This window comes from Cheilinus undulatus, linkage group 24, assembly GCF_018320785.1.
Source record: "Cheilinus undulatus linkage group 24, ASM1832078v1, whole genome shotgun sequence".
In the NCBI taxonomy this organism is placed as follows: Eukaryota; Metazoa; Chordata; class Actinopteri; order Labriformes; family Labridae; genus Cheilinus; species Cheilinus undulatus.
This window is the reverse complement of record NC_054888.1, coordinates 8679318-8700778: the sequence shown is the minus strand read 5'-3', so window position 1 is coordinate 8700778 and position 21461 is coordinate 8679318. Positions and strand designations below refer to the sequence as shown.

General features: G+C 37.4%; 1 protein-coding gene across 7 annotated transcripts in view; it reads left to right on the top strand.

The window, feature by feature from the left end:
* Positions 1-21461, top strand: part of LOC121505966 (R3H domain-containing protein 1-like) — an 87298-nt gene that overhangs the window by 39257 nt on the left and 26580 nt on the right. For all 7 annotated transcript variants that reach the window (XR_005991593.1, XM_041781421.1, XM_041781419.1 and 4 more), the window contains 11 exons: positions 3563-3686; positions 4899-4977; positions 8123-8182; positions 8639-8779; positions 10263-10371; positions 10536-10631; positions 12867-12892; positions 13219-13272; positions 15693-15925; positions 18705-18968; positions 19468-19610. Coding sequence is in view for 6 of the 7 variants with exons in the window: in XM_041781421.1 (XP_041637355.1) it covers positions 3563-3686; positions 4899-4977; positions 8123-8182; positions 8639-8779; positions 10263-10371; positions 10536-10631; positions 12867-12892; positions 13219-13272; positions 15693-15925; positions 18705-18968; positions 19468-19610 (1329 nt within the window). In the remaining variant the exon portion in view is untranslated. The remainder of the gene's footprint in view (positions 1-3562; positions 3687-4898; positions 4978-8122; positions 8183-8638; positions 8780-10262; positions 10372-10535; positions 10632-12866; positions 12893-13218; positions 13273-15692; positions 15926-18704; positions 18969-19467; positions 19611-21461) is intronic.

The window sequence follows — 21461 nt, the reverse complement described above, 5'->3', positions numbered from 1 at the left end:
ACATCACCGTTTTCATGCCAGGAGAGGAAAAAAAATGTTTTGCTTTGACAAACACGCACACAGGCGCATGAAGTCGCTGTCACTTGCACAACACACGATCCCAGACTCATTTTCCCTCTCTGCTAGTCTCGCTCGGGCAATTAGTCAGTCACGTTTCTCATTAGCATATTACATTTTCACATATATTCAGAGCGCATTGAAATGAAGAAGAGCCCGGCGTCTCATTATCTGGCTTTGCAGCTGTTGCCGGAGGATCAAACTCGTGACCTTTTTTGGTCATGAACTGCACTCCCGCCACTAGGTCATCCTTTCCTTTTCTCGCTCCTTCATTCATGTCTTACACAAACACTCTCCAAGACGCCTGATGCTCCAGAGTTGTGTTTAATCCACTTACGCCGCACCGGCAGGCCCTCTCCTCTCTTTGGCTTCCTTTTCAGGCTTTTGTTGAGTTTCCTGAAAAGCAAATCAGATCCTGTCTCAGTGGAGAGTTTTGAACTCTGTGTGTGGTGTTTGGGTAGCAGCAGAACAGGTCGATTTTAGGAACCCTCAGTTAGAGGTTGATCACAGCTGAATTTAAAGCTACTGTGAGGGGATTTTCACTGGCGATGAAACAGGCTGAAATTAACACAAATGCTTTTTTTATGACCTCAAAAAGCAAACCAGACCATCAACATAAAGATGGACCATCATAATAATGTCACTTTTAATGTCTGAAATCAGTGTTTCAGTGGGGTAGGTGCAAGAATGGCCAGTAAACTACTGAAACCGACATTATTTGCATTTCCAATTGACTTTTTTGACTGAGAAATGAAAACAGAAGAGCTGTATTTCAATAAAAGGTTGAATTAACATAAAGAATTTTCTCACTGAAATGTCTTAATCACTATTCCTGTGTTTTATTTATTTATTTATTTAGTTGAAAACCTACAGTACTTCATATTTCCAACAGTCGTCAAAGCAAGAGAAATTTATAGTTTTTATCATTTTAGTAGTTCATTGTCTGTCAGACTTGCTGGAAGCTGCCGCTCTGTTGCTGTACCTCATTCATGTTCTGCTTTTTTATGACAGACCATAATGGTTTTCTCCACTGGCTATGCACTGTCGCCCAACCCATAACTGTAACACCCCAGACCCCCCGTAACATTATGCTCCTCAGTTCTGCCAACCTCTTCATTTTACTTGATATTTTGAATTGAGTAGTCCTTTTAACAAACCTCACTTAAAAGCCAGTGGTCCCCAACCTCACTTTTACCTAAGAAAACTTGATAAAAGTGGCTCATTGCTGACAAAAAATCTTAAATCTCAACTGTTTAATTGATAAGATCCAGAGAAAATAGGCCTACACATCTCTCTTATGAAAAGATCTTTGTGTACAATATTAGTAAGTGTTTTCTCTTCATTTTAGTTGATGTGTGCAAACCCAGTTTTGACAACCTCAAGGCAGGCCCCCTGAAATCTTTGGTCCACCCTGGGACTCCTAAAACCCATGCTCTAAGACAGGGGTGCCCAAACTTTTTCCACTGAGGGCCACAAACTGAAAGTTACAAGTATGGTGGAGCCACCTTTATATACCTCACCTTTATGAAAATCCAGTCCAGTTTAGGCAGAGATGTGCTTAATGATTGGATATGCTTAGATGGCTAATTAATGGTTAACAATGTAAATAGCCATTTCAAGGCTTTTAAGAATGCCTATCATCACTGGATCTGCCCCTGTCAGAATGAGAATGATGCTCTATGTTTAAAAGAATTGACAGTATTGTCTCAGTTTATGTCCCGAAGAAAGCACATCAATAAATTGTCCTGTCAAAATGTTTGTTTACAGAATTAGCACAGTAGCACTGCCTAGTGCTAAAACTAAAATATACACTAATCCAAATAAATTCAAACTGTTTTCACAAACTGTTTTTTTTTTTCTGTTTTCTCATTGACATGCAAGTATATTTTTGTGTTACCGTCCCGGACAAGCCCCCAAGGTAACACAAAACTATACTCATCATTCAGCTACAAAAATGGTCAACTATACACTACAGATAAGCGCGAGCTTCATGTTCTAACTGGAGCCATTTTCATGTATGTAAAAGAATTTGCTGCAGTCAATTTAAAATGGGCCAAGGGTTGCATTTGGCCCCAGTTTGGACACCCCTGCTCTAAGCTGTATTTACACAAGGTTATTGTAGTTAACAAAAATTAACTAAATAACTAAAACCAAAATGTTAAACTCATTTAGGTCAACTGAGACTAAAAAACTAGGGTTAACAAAAATGAAAACTTAATTCTGTGTTGTTTGTTTTCGTTTTACTTGGCCTGTTGACATCAAACAAAAATGGAAAGAAAGCTTAAAAATCACACTTTCCAAACTAAAATGCAAAATGTGGCTTTGTTTTCATGCTATCTTGTGACAAAAAAATAGCAGATGGTGAAGTCACGCCGGCATGCTTACAGTTGTATTATAATAAAATCTTTTACAGACCTTTTCCTCTTATTTTGATAGTCTGCTTGTTTTTTTAAATAGACGTAAAAAGACGCCATTTGATTCATACAAAAAGCCATATTTCGGGGGAAAAATGTTGAATTAAAAATCTGCTAGTTGAGACCTCTACACAAATATCTCCTTCAAATTATTGTAGTAAAACAAAAGCAATAAAATTCAAGTTTAGAATCAGTTTTGTCCCTTTTTGTCAAGAATCAGTGATATCTTTCTTGTGCTCATCTGATATAAATATACACTTCCCTTTTAAAGGTTTTCTGGGGGAATTACTTTCCCAAATAAGACTTAGAGGAGCCACAGGTAGTCAGAAAAGAGCCTTGCTTGTTTGAACCACTCAGATCTATGTAATAAAAGATGCACCGTTAGACCTCAAAATGTGGCCAAACAGAGAAACAGAGAAAAACAAGTATTTTAAAAGAGTATCACTGACTCTATAGTGCAGTTTTTCCCTGGGCACACCAGCTGAGAACTTCTGGCTGCTTACAAAAAGTAAGCAGCATCTACTCGTCATAGTACTCATCGTAGATATAATTATACATTATACACTTTGTCCACAGGGGGCGCCAAAGCTGATGCAAACAAACATTCTGAACAGGAGCTTTTAAAGGAAAAGAAATATGCCATGTCTTTGCACTGTCGGCTAAAATATGTGGCAGGGTTTTCAGCATTTTTGTGTTTTTCTTGGTTGATAAAACAGTCTAATCCCTCACGTTAATTGCCATTGTGAATTGGAATTCACAGAGCAAGGAGCATTACTGCCAGCAAGGAAACAGGTTTCAAAGATAAACCAGGAGAGTTTATTAAGTGTCCTCTTTTGCCCACACTATTCTCCAATTAACCCACAACCTCAGGCAAGATCACGGAAAATTAAAACGCCTCATATTTAATGCCTCCTTTTTAAATTAATGCCTGTTCATCGATCAGAACACGCCAAGGTCACGTTGAGGATTCGAAGCTCTTGTAAAATGCTGACATTACCGCACTGAAATTTGAGCCGTGTTGATGAAAAAATGATTTAATTAAGAAATCAACAAGACCGCTACAGTGTGTTGTGTTTTTTCTCCCCTAACAGGATGGATTTCTTCTCAAGCCCTTTGAAAAAGAAGATCGAGGCACACAGGAGCCAGCTGAGAAAGAGGAAGGCTGCAATAAGGCGGACAAATCGGAGAAAACACCTAGAAAAATGCTGTCCAGAGGTGAGAAACTGCTCATCTTCTTCCATTTATTTGGAGTATTTCCGTATGCTTTTCATCTTGCGTTCTTTTTAATGAAATTTTACGTATTTATCATAACAATTTGTTGGATTTTGAACCCTCAGGACCGCCTGACTGTCAAGGGAGCAGAAATATTTCCATTAACACTCAGCTTTCTTTACATCATGAACACCTGGGGCCTCATTTATAAACATTGCTTATCCCAAAAAGCAGCGACGAGGATGCTCTGCTTTTCAAAAATTGGATTTTATATATAGAAAACTTGGCGGCAGATCTATAATTACATGTGTGGGATATTCTAGATACATGGATGTTTTGTGCATCATGTAGGTGGCTCTGGAGGGAGAGTATTGAAGTGAAGCCAAATGCTTTAATGATACTTATCACACAATCCATGTCACTCAGCTAAATTACAGCCCTCTAATAATTATATCCTTTACCATGTCAGCGGATCATTCAGTCCTAAACATTTCTTTTTTGCCCTCCAGTTTGTCCGAAAGCGCTCCTCCATTTTAAATGATATCTCATTATGTGCCGATAATTGGCGTGATTCAGTTAATTGCGACAAGCTCAAGGTGTTAAGCAATTATACCGATTCCCACAGGCACATAAAGGTGTCTGCTTCCCTCTGTGGAGCAACACCACTGATGAGGCAGCCTCCAATTATAGACACCAGACACCCACAGAGAGGGGGGAGGGGGCGAGCTCCAGCGTCCCCTGACTCCCACTGATGGGTCCCGTCCTTTTGTTGCCGCTCAGGGAACATGTTTCTCCGGCGTCAACTTCGTTACCCGACCACTTCTTCATTTCTTAAGTGGCTCAGCTGGCAGCTCTCACTGCTGCCGATACAAGCTGCCAGATTTTTCTTCTTTTTTTTTTTCAACACTGGTCAAGCCAATAACACCCACTGAATAGAATCATTCCAGAGCAATGTCACCCTCAGGGAAGTTTCTCTTCAGATTTCAAGTCTGACTTTTACAGTCTGCTTCACGAGAAGTTGACTGACAAGCTGATTAACTCACATATTAATATACAGAACAGGCATTTTATTTACTGTTTATTATTAATTAGTGGAGTCAACAGGATGGAACATTTCAATTTCCATCTTCAAGTACATTCAATTAAATAGGGAATTGCATGCAGCTTTCTTGATTTTTACCCACTAAAACAAGATGTTTGTTTCTCTTTGGTTAGACTCCAGTCAAGACTACACAGATTCAACTGGTATAGATCTCCACGAGTTCCTGGTCAACACATTAAAAGGCAACCCCAGGTATGCTAAACACATTTAACCCATCCCATTGAATAGCCATAAAAGCATTTAAGAAACAGCACAATTTAACAGCCTTGATGTTCAGCTTAATTTGAACCATCATTTACCAAAAACGGAAGCATTTTCCCTCTGTGTGACCCCCAAAAATAGACCGTCTTGTATCCTGTCTAATAGCCATTAAACATTCTTATATACTGCTATACTGGAGTCTAATATACTGGTACCATTTCAATTCCAGAGTCTTTAGTACTTTATTTGAATTAACTATAGTTGACTTTAAAAAGATTGCTATCCTGTAGTAAACTCACTTTGCTGAGCTAGCAGAAGGGTCTTTCAATCCGTATTTATTGGCTTGTGTATTAGCATAGCATTGGTATAGATTCTTAGAGTTCCTGGTCAACACATTCAAGGCAACTCCAGGTATGTTTAACACATTGAACCCATCCTGTTTAATAGCCATGAAACATTTAAGAAACGGCACAATAATACAGCCTTGGTGTTAAGCTTCCTTTTGCACAGTTTGACCTTTCATTTACCAAAAACGCAATCATTTTTTCTCTGTGTGACCCCTCAAAAATAGGCCAAGTCTTATATTCTGATGCCATTCCCATTCTAGGTTCTTTTGTCCTTTATTTGAATTATCTGTGGTGGCTTTTTTTCTTTTTCCTTTTTTTTTTTTTTTCCTTTTTGACAGGATTGCTAGCTTGTTAGTAAAATCACTTTGCCTAGCTAGCAGTAGAATCTTTCTATCCCCATTTTTTGGCTTGTACATTAGCACAACATTGATTTCTGAGTTGCTGGTAAACACATCAAAAGGCAACCCCAGGTGTTCTTAACAGATGTAACCCATCCTGTCGAATAATCATGAAAGCATTTAAGAAACAGCACAATTATACAGCCTTGGTGATTAGCTAACTTTGCCCAATTTTACCCATCATTTACCAAAAACGCAATAACGGCACCCTCTGTGGGGGTCCCACAGAGGGTGCCATTATACTGGTGCCATTCCCATTCCAGAATCTTTAGTACTTTATTTAAATGAACTATAGCTGCATTTTTTTAAGATACTGTTTTAACAAGATTGCTAACTTGTTAGTAAACTGACTTTACAGAGCTAGTAGTAGCATCTTTATATCCCTATTGATTGGCTCGTGCATTAGCATAACATCGGTAAAGATCTCAGAGAGTTTATGGTCGACATATAAAAGGCAACTGCTTAATAGATTTGATACATCCTGTCAAATGGGCATGAAAGAAACAGCACAATTATACAGCCTTGATGTTTAGCTCAACTTAACTCTGACCTATCATTTGATAAAGTAAGCAATCATTTTTCCTTTGTGTGACCCCAAAAATAGACTGAGTCTTATATACTGATGCCGTTGCCATTCCAGATTCATTAATACTTTATTTGAATTAACTATAGTTGCCTTTATAAAAAATATTTTTACAAGGTTGTTAGCTTATTAGTAAACTCACTTTGCTGATTTCACAGTAGCACCTTTATATCATTTATTAAAAAACGTGTTTTTGTGGTTGTTTCCCTCTTTTCCCTCTCAGTGACCCCCAAAAATAGGTTGAGTCTTATATCCCGGTGCAATTCCCATTCCAGATTCTGCACTTCTTTATCAAAGTTAACCATGGTTGTTTTTATATTGTTTTTTTCCTGTTTGAAGCTTTTTTCCCCCTGGATGATCCCCAAAAAATAGCCTGAGTCTTATATACTGGTACAATTCCCATTCTATATTCTGCATTTCTTTATTTAAGTTAACAATAGTTCCTTTTTTGTTTTGTTTTGTTTTGTTTGTTTTTTTGTTTTTTTTGTTGGAAGCTTTTTTTTTTTTTGCTCTCGGTGATACCCCAAATAGACTGAGTCTTACTTCACACTAGACTTCAAGCAACGTGGATTCAAGGTCCTAGAGTCTGGAGGAAGAGTGGAGAGGCACAGAATCCACGTTGCTTTAGGTCCAGTGTGAAGTTTCCACAGTCAGTGATGATTTGGGCGGCCATGGCATCTGCTAGTGTTAGTCCACAGTCAACGCAGCCATCTACCAAGACATTTTAGAGACCTTTATGCTTCCTTCTGCTGACAAACTTTATGGAGATGCTGATTTCATTTTCCAGCAGGACTTGGCACCTGTCCACACTGCCAAAGGTGCCAAAAGCTGGTGTTACTGTGCTTGATTGGCCAGCAAACTGGCCTGACCTGAACCCCATAGAGAATCTCTGGGGTATTGTTAAGAGGAAGATGAGAGACACCAGACCCAACAATGCAGACGACCTGAAGGCCGCTATCAAAGCAACCTGGGCTTCCATTACACCTGAGCAGTGCCACAGGCTGATCGGCTCCATGCCATGCCGCACTGATGCAGTAATTCATGCAAAAGGAGGCCCAACCGAGTATTGAAGGCATAGAAACGAACATACTTTTCAGTAGCCTGACATTTCTGTTTAAAATATCCTGTTTTTGATTGATCTTATGTAATATTCTAATTTTTTGAGACACTGAATGTTGGCTTTTCTTATCTGTAAGCCGTAATCGTCAACATTTCAAGAAATAAAGGCTTGAAATATTTCACTCTATGTGTAATGAGTCTATATATGGCTTTACTTTTCAGAAAAGAGTGACAAAAAATATTCAACTTTTTCATGATATTCTAATTTTTTGAGATGCACTAGTATACCTCTTTTCTCTTCTGCCGTTTAAATAAGATTGCTAGCCTGTTGGTAAAATCACATTGCCTGGCTAGCAGTAGCATTTTCCTATCCCTTTTTAGTGCATCTAGTATTACTTGCTAGTATTACCAGGCTGTCCAGTTAGATGGCATTACATCAGAGGTACTACAAATTCACAAAGGGGTTCCTCAAGGTTCCGTCTTGGGACCTCTCTTATTTACCATTTATACATGTTGCCTTGGACATGATAATCTAAATGCTTCTTTTCATTTTGCTGTGCATCTACGCCTGCACAAGCTTTTTAAATATCTTTAACATGCTAGCAGTAGAGTCCTCTTTTGACCTGTCCTCTTCTCTTACACTGTGTATCTCTGAAATTAAGTACAAACTGTTAAAATGATCTGTTTCTTTAAAGCTAACACTGTGTGGAGGCTGTAAGATCAATCTGAATGTCTGACACTTTTTATAGGGATCGAATCATGCTGCTGAAGTTGGAACAGGACATCTTGGACTTCATCGGCAATAATGAGTAAGAAATATTTACTCAGTCTTATACAGCTTTTCATCTATCCTAAACAAATACCACAGCACCTGTTTCAGCATATGTGAAACACAAATATAAAGAGGGAAAACTTAATTAGTAATTCCCACTGAAAACGTCCGTCAAGTTAAAACATTCCCCAAATATTGTCTCTGAGTTAATGGAGTTCTTAACCATCTGAAGACAGAAGGATGTGCACGTCTTTCAGATGGGATCTGATTGATGTCGCTCAATTAAGATGTTCAACTGTTAAGCATCCCAGCTGTTCTAAATACTGAGCAGTCTGGTACCATGGTTGGAGGATCTGCACCATTTCTTATAGAGAATAAACATTAAGTTGTCACTGGTCAACATAGTCTGCTTTTATTGTAGAAGTTTCTAGATTTATTTTAACATGATTATATAACAGCAGACCGTCTAGTTAATTTCTGCGCCTCCCTTTAGGAGCCAAGAGAGAAAGTTCCCACCCATGACGTCCTACCACAGGATGCTGTTACATCGAGTCGCAGCCTACTTTGGCATGGACCACAATGTGGACCCCAGTGGAAAATCAGTGGTGATCAACAAAACTACTAACACTAGAATGTGAGTACTTCAGATGTCATCTGATTTCTTATCATAAACTGTTTTTGCTTTAATATCTGACGTTAAAACACTTTCTATATCCTTAGTATGTACTACAAGAAGATAGGGATGCATGATATTGGATTTTCTGCCAATATACCAATATATATCGATAAATTTGAGCCAATATGGATGTTTAAATATCCAGACCTAAAACTTCAGTTCTTTAAACACACTTTAATGCTCAAGGATGTACAAATAAACAAATACGAGTACTTAGTGAGAATAAACAAAGACCTTAACTGGCGTAGATTTGTGGTTTCAGCCTTACAAACTCATAGTAAAAACGGCAAAAATTTGCAGTGGAGAAAGGCTGATATTCACAGCCAAATTACCAGCAGAAATTCTGATATCTGCCGATACGATGATTAACTTTTTAAGCTAATATCTGCTGAATACCAGGCCAACAGCATTGTGCATCCCTGCAAGAAGAGACACAGGTTACAAAAAAATACATAACTCTTGAATCATAAATAGTAGCCACTTACTTTTGTTTCCTCTGGAAGCCCTCTGTTTTGCTGTTCCAGTGATGCTTTCCATGCTTTTGTAGCTCTTACAAAGGCTTTTCTAGCAAGCCTGGAACTTGGGTGACTATCTGGGGGATTTGAGGGGTAAATCCACATCAGTAAATCCAAAATTTAACGTCCTTTTTTTCAAATTTTTAAAACATTTCTCAATCACTTCTGCAGCTAGCGGCTAATGCTATCCACCATATTAGTCTATTTATATCCCTCAATGCATTGCCATGGGCTATGACAACCAATAGTGTCTGCTGCTAGCGGCTAATGCTATCCACCATATTAGTCTGTTACAATCCCACAATGCATTACAACGGGCTGTGTCAACCAATGGTGTCTGCTGCTAGCAGCTATTGCTATCCATATTAGTCTATTATGTATCCCACAATGCATTGCGACAGGCTGTGACAACCAATGGTAGGCTGTTCTGTCGTTCCATAGATTCTGAAGGAGACCCGAATAGCTCATAATGGAGAGAAAGAGAGACAGAGAGCCTGTGATGTGTCCCTCTTTGTCACTTTTTTGTAAATATCTTAAGTCTTAATTTCTGTTCAGTCTTTTCTTTTGTCTTTTTAGTACCATAACTTAATTAATGATATTTTGTTTCACTGTTAACCATCTCAGGAAGAAAATTTGCCTTCTAACTGTGACAAAAAGCCCCAGACTGAGAAGCAGCTGTCATGGAAAACTAAAACAGAGCAGAGCTGAGTCAGAACACATATTAAAGTGCCCCATGATAAAGTCTTGTTACTGTGCTACTGTTTTGTTGATAATTGATGGGGAATTTTCTGCAGCTATAAGCTGTTGCAATCAGTCGACAGATAAGTTGCTTCCCCTCCCTGTTTGTTGGTTAACATATGTTGCTGTCAGCATCTGCCTGAAATTAAGCTGCCACTAAAACTCCTGTGAATTCCCCCCACCGACAGACCCGATCAGAAATTCTCAGAGCACATCAAGGATGACAGGGCGGACGATTTTCAGAAACGCTACATTCTCAAACGTGACAACTCCAGCTTTGATCGCGAAGACAGCACGGTAGGTGTTTTTTTTTCTTTCTTCCTCCCTCTTCTTCACCAAGCTGTCACTTTCATTCCTGACATGTTGGTAAGAGTGGGACAATCTGGCGTCCCTGACATTGCTGCTAAAGAAGCGCGCGTGTGTGTGTTTCTGTCTGTGCATGTGTGGTGTGTCCTTGCCAGATTCGAATGCGTTTGAAAGCTGACAAGAGGAGCAAATCGATGGAGGAGAGGGAGGAGGAGTACCAACGAGCCAGAGAAAGGATATTTGCACATGATGTGAGAACTGTTTGTGTGGGCGGGATGGGGGGTGGGGGCTGTGTTGCACAAATCTTTGTGTCGTCTCTATTCATGTGCAAATTTGGTGGATTTCTTGCTACCAATTACCACTGCTGGATTTATGAATTTTTAGACCGCTCTGATCCGATTTAGAGCCAAATTCTTAATGTCAGATTCACAAGTAGAACTGCAAGCAGGTAAAATAGAGTCTAATGAGAAATTTAATACTAATGCATGAGAAATTAATGAATAATTGGAGGGTAATAGATGTTTATGAATGCACAAATAAACATAATCCACTCTCAAATGCCCTAAAAAGTAACACTGCAGCACTAATGTCAATAAAAAATACTGTACATTTTTTGGGACTTTTTTGCATTTTTTATTAAATAAAGATCAGACCTTATCATAAATATCAAATATTGGTTCATTTTAAGGAATTTAACCTTTAAATGCCACTTAAATTACATAAAACCCTAATGTTTGTATTGTATCAAACACAAAGATATATATATTACTAATATACTACATGCAAATAGAATTTCTTTGACTGGGGTTATGAAAGCCTTGACTAAATTTATGATGAGCAACAAGTTTCAGTTTTATGCATCTTATTTTTTTAAATATGACATTTGGGGGGAAAAAAAAGTTACATTGAAGCTGTTTGTGACAAAATGGCACCATGAATAGCTATCAGTAAAATTCTATACATTCATATTTTTCCCACTTTTTGCATTTTTTAAATATAGATCACATCTCTTACTAAATACAAAATACTGACTAATTTCTTTGGATTTTTACCCTTTAAATACCATTATAACAGCATAAATGCTAATGTTTGTATTGTAAAAAATGCATTAAAATTCTAGCTTATTCACACACTATTGGCAAATTTCCTTGAAAGGGCTTTTGAAAGTCTTGAATACATTATGATGAGCTACAAGCTTGATTTTTATGCATTATATTTTTCTAAAATGTGTCATTTAAAGAAAGTTACATTGGGCCTGTTTGTGACAAAAATGGACCCCATATATAACTGGCAATGATTTCCTCTACACAGATTTTTTGTTCCTTTTTTTGTGTTCATTTTTAAATCAAGATCAAACCTGATCACTGATATCAAATACATTTTCATTTCTTTGGAATTTAACACTTTCAATTCCCTTTTCATTTGCAAAAAACCCTAAATTTTGGATTGTAAGAAACAGAAAATATATAGATTTATATTATTCACATACTACATACAAGTTTGATTTTTACTTTTTTTTTTCTTTTTTTAGTCGACATTTTAAGAAAAAGTTACACTGAGCGTGTTTGTGACCAAAATGGACCCCATTTATAAGTGGCAATAAAAACACTTTAAATCAAGATCAAACCTGATCATTTATATCAAATTAGAATTAATTTCTTGAGAACTTAAGACCCAACAATGCTATTTTTTCCTGCACAAAACCCGTAACATTTGGATAATTTAAAAAAACACAAAAAAAATTATATATATTATTTGTATACTACATGAAAATTGGATGTCCTTAAAAGGGTTTATGACAGCCTTGAATATATTCATGATTAACAAGTTTGATTTTTATGATTTTTTTTTTTATTAACATTAAAAAAAGTTACATTGAGCCTGTTTGTGACCAAAATGGACCCCATATATATGTGGCAATGAAAATACTTTTTCTAAATATTTTTATTGACTTTTTTGTATATATTTTTAAATCAAGATCAGACCTGATCATAAATATCAAATACAGACTAAATTTCATTAATTTAACCCTTTAAATGCATGTTTAATTGCCTAAAATCCTGATATTTTTTATGATAAAAGACACAAAAATCATTGAAAAAAAAAATCACTTCAGTGAAAAATCACTTTCAGGAAACTAGGGAAAAAACATGCGATTTCCTGACATTTGTTGAAGAAAATGTATGAATTTGAAGCAAAGCCTCCAGAATGAAATCCTAATATTATAAAATACATGTTTTTCACTGCAATGAAGGGGGGTAAAAACTTGTTTTAATGGGTTTCAATGGTGCATTTTTCATCACAAACAGCCTAAAAATGTACAGATCCTATTACTTTGATATTTGAGTTTTAAAATCTGATTTTGTAAAATTGTGCTCTCCAGATTTGTGTTAGCACTGACGCAGCCAAATAATGAAAAGACCATAGCATGCTCTTAGCGTGTAACGTAGCATAGCATAATGACTGACTTTTCTTTTACCCCACAGGGAGATCACTTCATACTAGACAGAAGGTAAGTTATAAAACTACACTTATCACATTTACACTTTGACTTTGCTTCACCTCACATTGAGCAATAATTCAATTCCAAAAAGGCTATATCTAATATAGACGATGAATTGTCTGTTAATTGGCCAAAGTAGGACCCATTTCATCCTTTTAAAGTGGAACCAAGGCTCCTCAGATAGCCTCCACTTTAAACGATGTTCAATCACTTTTATAGTTCTCCTGTCAGAGCGGCAATTAGAGTCCTCTCTGACATGTTTTAAAATGGTGGATATCTCATTTTGTCAGCGCCTGCCTCCTCTCTAACACCTCTCTCTTCCTCCTCCCCCTCAGTGCTCAGGATGAAGATGCATGCATGAGCACCCAACAGAGGCGGCAAATGTTCAGGTAGGTCCACTCTCCCCCCTCCTTCTCCTCCCGTCACACATCATTCAGCTCTTTCAGAGGCCGCAAAAACCGCAGGCAGAGGAAGCCCTTTGAATCACCGTCTGCCTTAATCGGCTGGCTGAGGAGCGGGAGTGCTGATCAGAGGATTTGTTTTCGCTGCTTGGGAGAGCTCGTGTTAAATAGGATTTTCTGCCCAGGCGTACCCGTGTGGGATGGCCTACTCGGACCAAAGCTTGCCAATTAAGCATGAAACCTTTTTTTGTTTTAAATGTCATCTCTTCATGATAAAGTATGGAAGAATGCATGAACATAATGTCGGGTCTTACAGGATGACTTAAGGCCATGATTAAGATGTCAAAAACTGGTTAATCTAAGGGCCGTGAAATATGCAAATTCATCCATGTTTTAAGGGAATATGTTATGCAGGCATCTGCTGTTTTGTGTTTTTCCTGATTAACCACTCTTTGCCACAAAACGATATGCTGAAAAAATTGCTTTTGTTGCATCAGAGCTGTGAAATGTAACAATTAAACAGAGATGCTTAAAGGAAACTCAAGTTATATGATAATGAAGGAATCATTATGGCCAAATTACCAAAAATACAATCATTTGAGATTTAAGTTCCATGTTTTTTGGCCTTTTTGGACTACTGATGTTTTCAGATTTTGTTGCAAATTTACTATTCATCAGCTTTACTGTGCATGAAGACTATTTAGCCAGTGCATTTATTTGTTTTAACACCAGTTTCATTTGAGTGAGGACATATTTGTTGGGTCTTTGGTCATGCTTTGGTTTCAAACTTGTTATAGAATTTTTAGTGTTAATCTGATTCATGGAGATAAAGGGAAAGAACAAAAAGCTTATATTAGTGGCCACTTGATTTGCAGCTTCCAAAATAACAGCAAAAACTTTGGAGGGTTTAATACGAAACTGCCTTATTTCAAGTTTTTAACTGCTTTTCCCTCATATAACAGCTTAAACTTTAAAGGGTTTGATACAAAACTGCCCTATGTGATGTTTTTAACAATTTTTCTCAAATAACAGCAAAAGCTTCAAGAGGTTTGACAAAACTGCTTTTTTTTCAATGTTTTTAAATGCTTTTCTGCCAAATAGCAACCTAAACAAAGGAGAGTTTGATACAAAAATGCTGTAATTTTTTAAACACTTTTCTCCAGAATAACAGCTAAAATTTAGGAGGGTTTGTTAAAAAAAACTGCTTTAGTTAATGTTTTTTTCACGCTTTTCCACAAAATAATAACTTGATTGTTGGAGGGTTTTATGTAAATCTGCTGTATTTAATATTTTTTAACTGCTTTAGAGAGTTCAATACAAAACTGTTTTTTAATGTTTTTTAACCGCTTTTCTGCCAGATAGCAATTTAAACATTTCTTGTTTGTTGGGTTTGTTAAAAGACTTTATGTAATGTTTAAAACCCGCTTTTCCGCAAAAAAACGGCTTTATCGCTGAAGAGTTTGATACAAAACTACGTCACTAAATGTTTTTTTAACAGCTTTTCCTCCAAATAACAACTAAAACTTTGAAGGATTTGACACAAAACTGCTTCACTGAATATTTTTTGACCGCTTTTCCCCCAAATAACTGCGAAATTTTGAAGGGTTTGATACAACACTGCTTTATTCAAAGTTTTTTAACCACTTTCCCTCCAAATAACTGCAAAATTTTCAAGAGTTTGATACAACACTGCTTTATTTAGAGTTTTTAACCGCTTTGCCTCTAAGTAACGGCTGAAACTTTGAAGGATGTGATAAAAAACTGTTTTATTCAAAGTTTTTTAACAGCTTTTCCCCAAATAACTGCTTAACCTGTTAAGTATTTGATACGAAACTGTTTTATTCAGTGTTTTCTTACCACTTCTCCCCAAAATGCCATTCAAAAGTTTACAAAACAACTTTATTTGATGTTTTCTGACGGCTTTTTTCCAAAATAACTGCTTAAACTGTAGCTAGTTCGATACAAAATGGCTTTATTTAACATTTTTTACCACTTCACCCCAGAATAACAGCTTAAAAACTGGAGAGTTCGATACAGAACTGCTGAATTTGGTGTTTTTTAACTGCTTTTCACCAAAATAACAGCTAAAACCCTAGAGAGTGTGATACCAAACTGCCTTATTTGTTGGCTTTTTTACCACTTTTCCCAAAATAACAGCTAAAACAAAGATCCTCATGGATAATTTGGAAATCAGTTCAAATATCAAAGCTAATGGCATTAGCAGCAGCCTGGCTAGTTTTTTACAATTTAATGAACTTAACGATGTAATAAGAATCAGTTAAAGTTATTGTCTGTGTCAGTATGTAGTTTCTTTCATAAAATAAGTGCTGGATAACATGTTCGAACTGCTGATAAAACTGCCTGTAAAGTAAAGCAGAAGACATTTATTATACTCTCTTCTTGACCAGGTTACGAGCTGGCCGGTCAGGCGCCAGTCGGCAGAGCAGCTCCGAGACGGAAACGCTGCCACGGCACAGCGAGCCCCGGCCATGGAGCAGCACCGACAGCTCGGACAGCTCCAACCGGCTCGCCCCGAGGCCCGCCATCACCAAGGCCAGCAGCTTCAGCGGCATTTCCCCCGGCCTCGTTCGAGGCGACAGCACGGCCAGCAGCAAGAGCACTGGGAGGCTCTCCAAAACGGGTACGATGGAGCAGGAACATGAATCTGTAATACCATGTTTACTCGTCTGACTCAGAACATGTTTGAGTAACATGAAAAATACCAAACACAAGGCTCTACTTGCACTTCATAAGCAGTTCATTTTTAATGAAGTGTTTTTCCGCCAAGTTTCATCAGATTCAGCTCTTCCTGTGATTGATGGCTCTTGTCTTGGCGGATAACATTATTCAGGTGAACTGTGAATGAAGATAGAGTTTTTTTTTTTTTTCCTCCTGGAAGTGAGCAGGTAATTTATTCAGCCAGAAACCCTCTGTCGCAGCACGAAGTGGAAAAATTCACTAATTAGATGGTACATCGGGTAAAAGGGAACAAAAATAGACATTTTGCATACGGAGCTTCAAGGAAAATCCTCTGGCATTGGAGACACCTTATGTCTTAACAGAACATTTGTTTTTCAGTCCTGCTGTGGTCAAAAAGTCTTTGGGCCGCTCTGCAGTAGGGAAGCTGTCAAAGCTAATCACCATACTGCTACAAAGCCAAGCAGTGATGAGTCCCTGCATAATGGAAGCGCCATGCTCACTGCTGAGATTAAGTCAGCACTGCTCCCTAGCTGCAGGTGCTTCCGTCACTTTATGATACATTTGTTACTTGACTGGCTGAGATTAGATAAAGTGTGTTCCCCGCTGCAGGTTTGTCGTCTTAATCCTGGCGAAAGCAGGGGTGGAAAACCTCAGTTAGCCTCTGCTCTCCGTTCTGCTCCCTGCCGCTGTTTCCATCTGGCATTTCTCTATTTTTGCCAATCTTGTGCTCCTTTTTTTTTCTAACAGAGAGGTAGCAGCAGCAGCAGGAACGGGCTTCTTGCCTGAGCAGTTTTTTTAAGTTGTTTGCGAGTCGCCCGGCTGCCCTTGCTCTGTGTTTCAGGGAGTATAAGTTGAGGAGACATCTCGCGTGAACAGCCGAGTTCCCCTGCTTTCGCCCTCCTTATAAGCCCTCAGATAACCTTTTCTTGTAACGGGCTGCATGCCAACTCCACCTGAAAACAAGAGCTTAAGTGTGATGGAGACAGAACGCGGTTCAGTCACCTGAAGGGAAATGTTAATTGTTTCTGCCTTTATAATATGGCTGATAAAGGATGTTTTACTCTATGGTCAAAGTCAGGATCTTCGACTCTCATTTGATACTATACAATTACATGTAGTACAGGAAGTTGCAAGAAAAATTTGCAAAGCATCTGTGCAGCTGCTATCTTATAAAATAAGTATGCCATCGCTCCTCAATGTCTCAGTGGATGAGTCAAAAGTCATCCCCTTGTGATATCAAACATTACACTTCACAGTTCCCTTAATTCCCTCTCAGTCCATGACAAGAACTGCTTTAATGTTTTTTGACTGCTTTTCCCCAAAATAACAGCTAAAATTTTCTAGGATTTGATACAAAACTGCTTTAATCTTTTTTGACTGCTTTTCCCTAAAATAACAGCTAAAACTTTCTAGGATTTGTTACAAAACTGCTTTAATGTTTTTTAACCGCTTTTCCCCAAAATAACAGCTAAATCTGTAGCTAGTTCAATACAAAACTGCGTGAATGTTTTTTACAGCTTTTCCCCAAAATATCTAAAACTTTCAATGATTTGTTACAAAACTGCTTTAATGTTTTATAACCACTGTTCCCAAAATATCTACTAAAACTGTAGCTAGTTTGATACAAAACTGCTTTAATGTTTTTCAGCCGCTTTTCCCTAAAATAACAGCTAAAACTATAGCTAGTTCAATACAAAACTGCGTGAATGTTTTTTACAGCTTTTCCCCAAAATATCTAAAACTTTCAATGATTTGTTACAAAACTGCTTTAATGTTTTATAACCACTGTTCCCAAAATATCTACTAAAACTGTAGCTAGTTTGATACAAAACAGCTTTAATGTTTTTCAACCGCTTTTCCCCAAAATAACTGCTTAAACTTTCAAGGATTTGATGCAAAACTGCTTTAATGTTTTTAGACTGCTTTTCCCCAAATAAGAACTAAAACTGTAGCTAGTTCACTACAAAACTGCTTTAATGTTTTAACCGCTTTTCCCCAGAATAACAGCTAAAACTTTCAAGGATTTGATACAAAACTGCTTGAAAGATTTTTAACCGCTTTTCCCCAAAATAACAGCTAAATCTGTAGCTAGTTCAATACAAAACTGCGTGAATGTTTTTTACAGCTTTTCCCCAAAACAACTGCTAAAACTTTCAAGAATTTTATACAAAACTGCTTGAATGTTTTCACCACTTTAAAAATAAGCATGCTATCGCTCCTTAATGTCTCAGTGGCTGAGTCAAAAGTGATATTCCCCTTGCGATATCAAACATTACACTTCATATGGTTCCCTTAATTCCTTCTCAATCCATAACAAGCTCCTTCTTCTGTGGTCGAGTTCCGGTCATAATCATAGATCCACCCAAAATGTCTGTTTTTCTTTGAAAATAAAAGATTTGTATCAGACAGGAAGTTGATTACCTTTAGTTTAAGACAATACAAAAATCCTAAATAAAATTAAGTAGTTCTAGATGCAACAAAGGAAGCTTAATCTGGATTAACAGAAGAATTTATTGTATTAGTATTTGTATCTCTTTCAAAGTGTTTGTAATTTTTAGGCATTAACAAGGTAATTGTCCTACACAGTGCATAAATACTTAACTGTCGCCTCAAAAGACCAGAGGAAACTCTTTCATTGTTATAACCAACTCTTCCCACATATATCAAAACTAACAACCTGCAGGCAGCAAAAATGAAAACCTCCTTGTTTGTTTCCTCAGGTTCAGAATCGTGCAGTAGCGTTGGATCCTCGTCCAGCTCGCTATCCCGTCCCCAGTTGCCCCTCCCACCCTCTGGCTCGTCCTGGTCCAGCATCCCCAGCACGCCCTTAATACACCCCCCAACTGATACGAGGGTCCCTGGACACCAAGAGATGATCAAGAGTGTCCCTTCACAGCCACCATCAGACGCACCAAACTTTTATGTGTTGCCACTGGAAGCCTCAGGGATACCACCTGGCAGCGTTCTGGTCAACCCACACACAGGTAATAAAGCAAGATTCTCCTTTTTTAATGCTGAAGAAAACTGCACAAGATCCTTCTTTTTAAGGGCTGTGATCCCATCTCTGCCAACCAAATCCAATCAAAGTTAATTTTCCTCCTAAAATAAATCTTCCTGTCTTGTAATTTTCTGGTTTTCTGATGAATATTCATGACTTGGGTGCAGAATTACAGGCTGGATTAGAGCTGCTCTCGGTTTGTCCGTCAAATTAGTAGTCAGACCAAAGCATGCTGATCAAAATGCATTGAACAGATGGGAAGAATCTGTAAATATTCATCATCGGCCGAACTCACAGTTGTGCACTTTCGGGCTGCAAACTGAACTTCAAATGCTGCCAAGGTTGTTAATTTCCTGTTGACTCTTCTCTCATGGACCATGTTTGGCTGTGTCAGAGTGGTTTCTTTTGTATGATTCTGAATTATTAGTCTTGTTGAAGCCCCATCACCATGTTTTTTTCTATCTTCTTTCATTTTAATTTGACAGGAAAGCCTTTCATCCACCCCGATGGCAGCACTGTTGTTTATAACCCGGCTGCGGCTGGCAGGAACCCACAGCAGGGGAAAACCCCACAGCAGCCAATCCCTGCCCCCATCCAGCAGCAGCAAACCAATCACCTCCACTCCCAGGTTAGTGGGCATGGCCTCAATTTCTACCTTTTTTTCCCCACTCACAATCAAAACATGTTTTTTCTAACTTCCTGTAACCTGACTAACCTGAAACTTGACCATTCAGTATTATTTTTTATAAATCATGTGAACCTTAACTCAGAAAAGCAGGCTAATCACAAAATGTAACCTTGCAAAAGGAAAAATATAAAATTAACAGTGTTAAGAATGAAATCCGCATTCTTTCGATATACATTAGCATAACTGGCTAACAAGCTAATAGTCTATATCAGCATCCTAGCATCACTTCAAAAGTTAAGGAGCACATAGCATTACATAATTTGTATAATAACAAAATCAAAGAAAAAGCTTGTGGGACTTTGTCATTTTAAGTACTATGTGATAGTGTTGCTAATGCTTTTAATGTTCGCTCAAACATGTAGCTTCAGCCTCAGTCTTTAGCTTGATATTTTTTAGTTCTAGCTTTAAAGTAATATCTTACGCTTTTACATACTGCTTATTTTAAAAACAAGTTACATTGAAACATCATAAATACAGTCTAGACAAAGATGTAACCATTTTAGGAAGCTAATTTTAGCTTATTTGCCTTGGCTAATTAAGTGCAAGGAATGAAAGACTAACATTTTAAACTGTTAAGTATATTTAAAACATACATAGAAGCTGCTGCTATAATATGAAACACTCTCTATATAGTACTTTGAGTGAGGGTAATCCTAGAGGTAGCATGTCGCATTAGCCTGTCTTTTGACAAAAATACATTTTTTCTCTATCATGAGGCTATTGTCAGCTTTAATGATGCAAATTTTTTAAAACAAATAGCCTCAAAATGAAAAATAGCCCTTGAAAACCTTTTGAGCAAAATTATGTAGAGCTAATGTTAGCTTATTGGCTAGTTTGCTTTAGGTGGAATTACTTTCCTTTATTCACTAGCAATGAGAAGCTTCTCTGTCATCATTCGCATATGAAATTGCAACATTTTAGTTATCATACATATTCCTGATATGACTTCATACTGTATTTGTAAGGTAAAAACAGTCTACACTATTTGATAGCTAGTCCTACAGTATATTGTGTTTTTGGTAGTGTAACATTAGCAAGAGCACATAGCTTTAGCCCACGTCCTTAAGCTAAATAAATGTTGTAGTTACCAAGTGATTATCTTGTATCTTTATGGGCTGGCTCATTTAAAAACAAAATTGCTTTAACCATTAGATATGCAATATTTGACAGGGTTTTTAACCAGCTAATGAAGCTAACATTAGCTTTTAACTAATAATACTTGCCAGTATCTGTTGTTTTTTGCCACTAGCTACTGTATTAGGCCTTTTTTTGTCTACCTTTGACTATATAAAGGCATTCTAGGTTTTTCAAATGTATATTTGTCATTAAAGCTAAAGCCAAATATGTAGCATTAGCATTGGTAAGATATAGCTTTAGCCAAACTGTTTAAATTTTGCGTTCAGTAATTATTTTAGACATTAGGTTCACTTTTTTAATTACATAAGAATTTCTTACATTACAGTGTCCATCTAAAAGGAAAGAAAACTTAAAATGCTAATGCTCACTTTTAGCTTGTTAGCTACAGTTTTTAAATGTACTAATTAAAGCTGTTGTCTGGCAAAAGTGTGCCCATCTTTAGACTTTTTCTGTCCAAATAGAGTTTCTGTTACCTCCCCCAAGGAGGTTATGTGATCAGCAGGGTTTGTTAGTTAGTTTGTTAGTTTGTTAGCAGCCTAACTCAAAAAGTTATGGATGGATTTTGATAACTTTTTCAGGAAATGTCAGAAATGGCATAAGGAAGAACTTATTAGATTTTGTGAGTGATCCAGATCACCGTCTGGATCCAGGAAT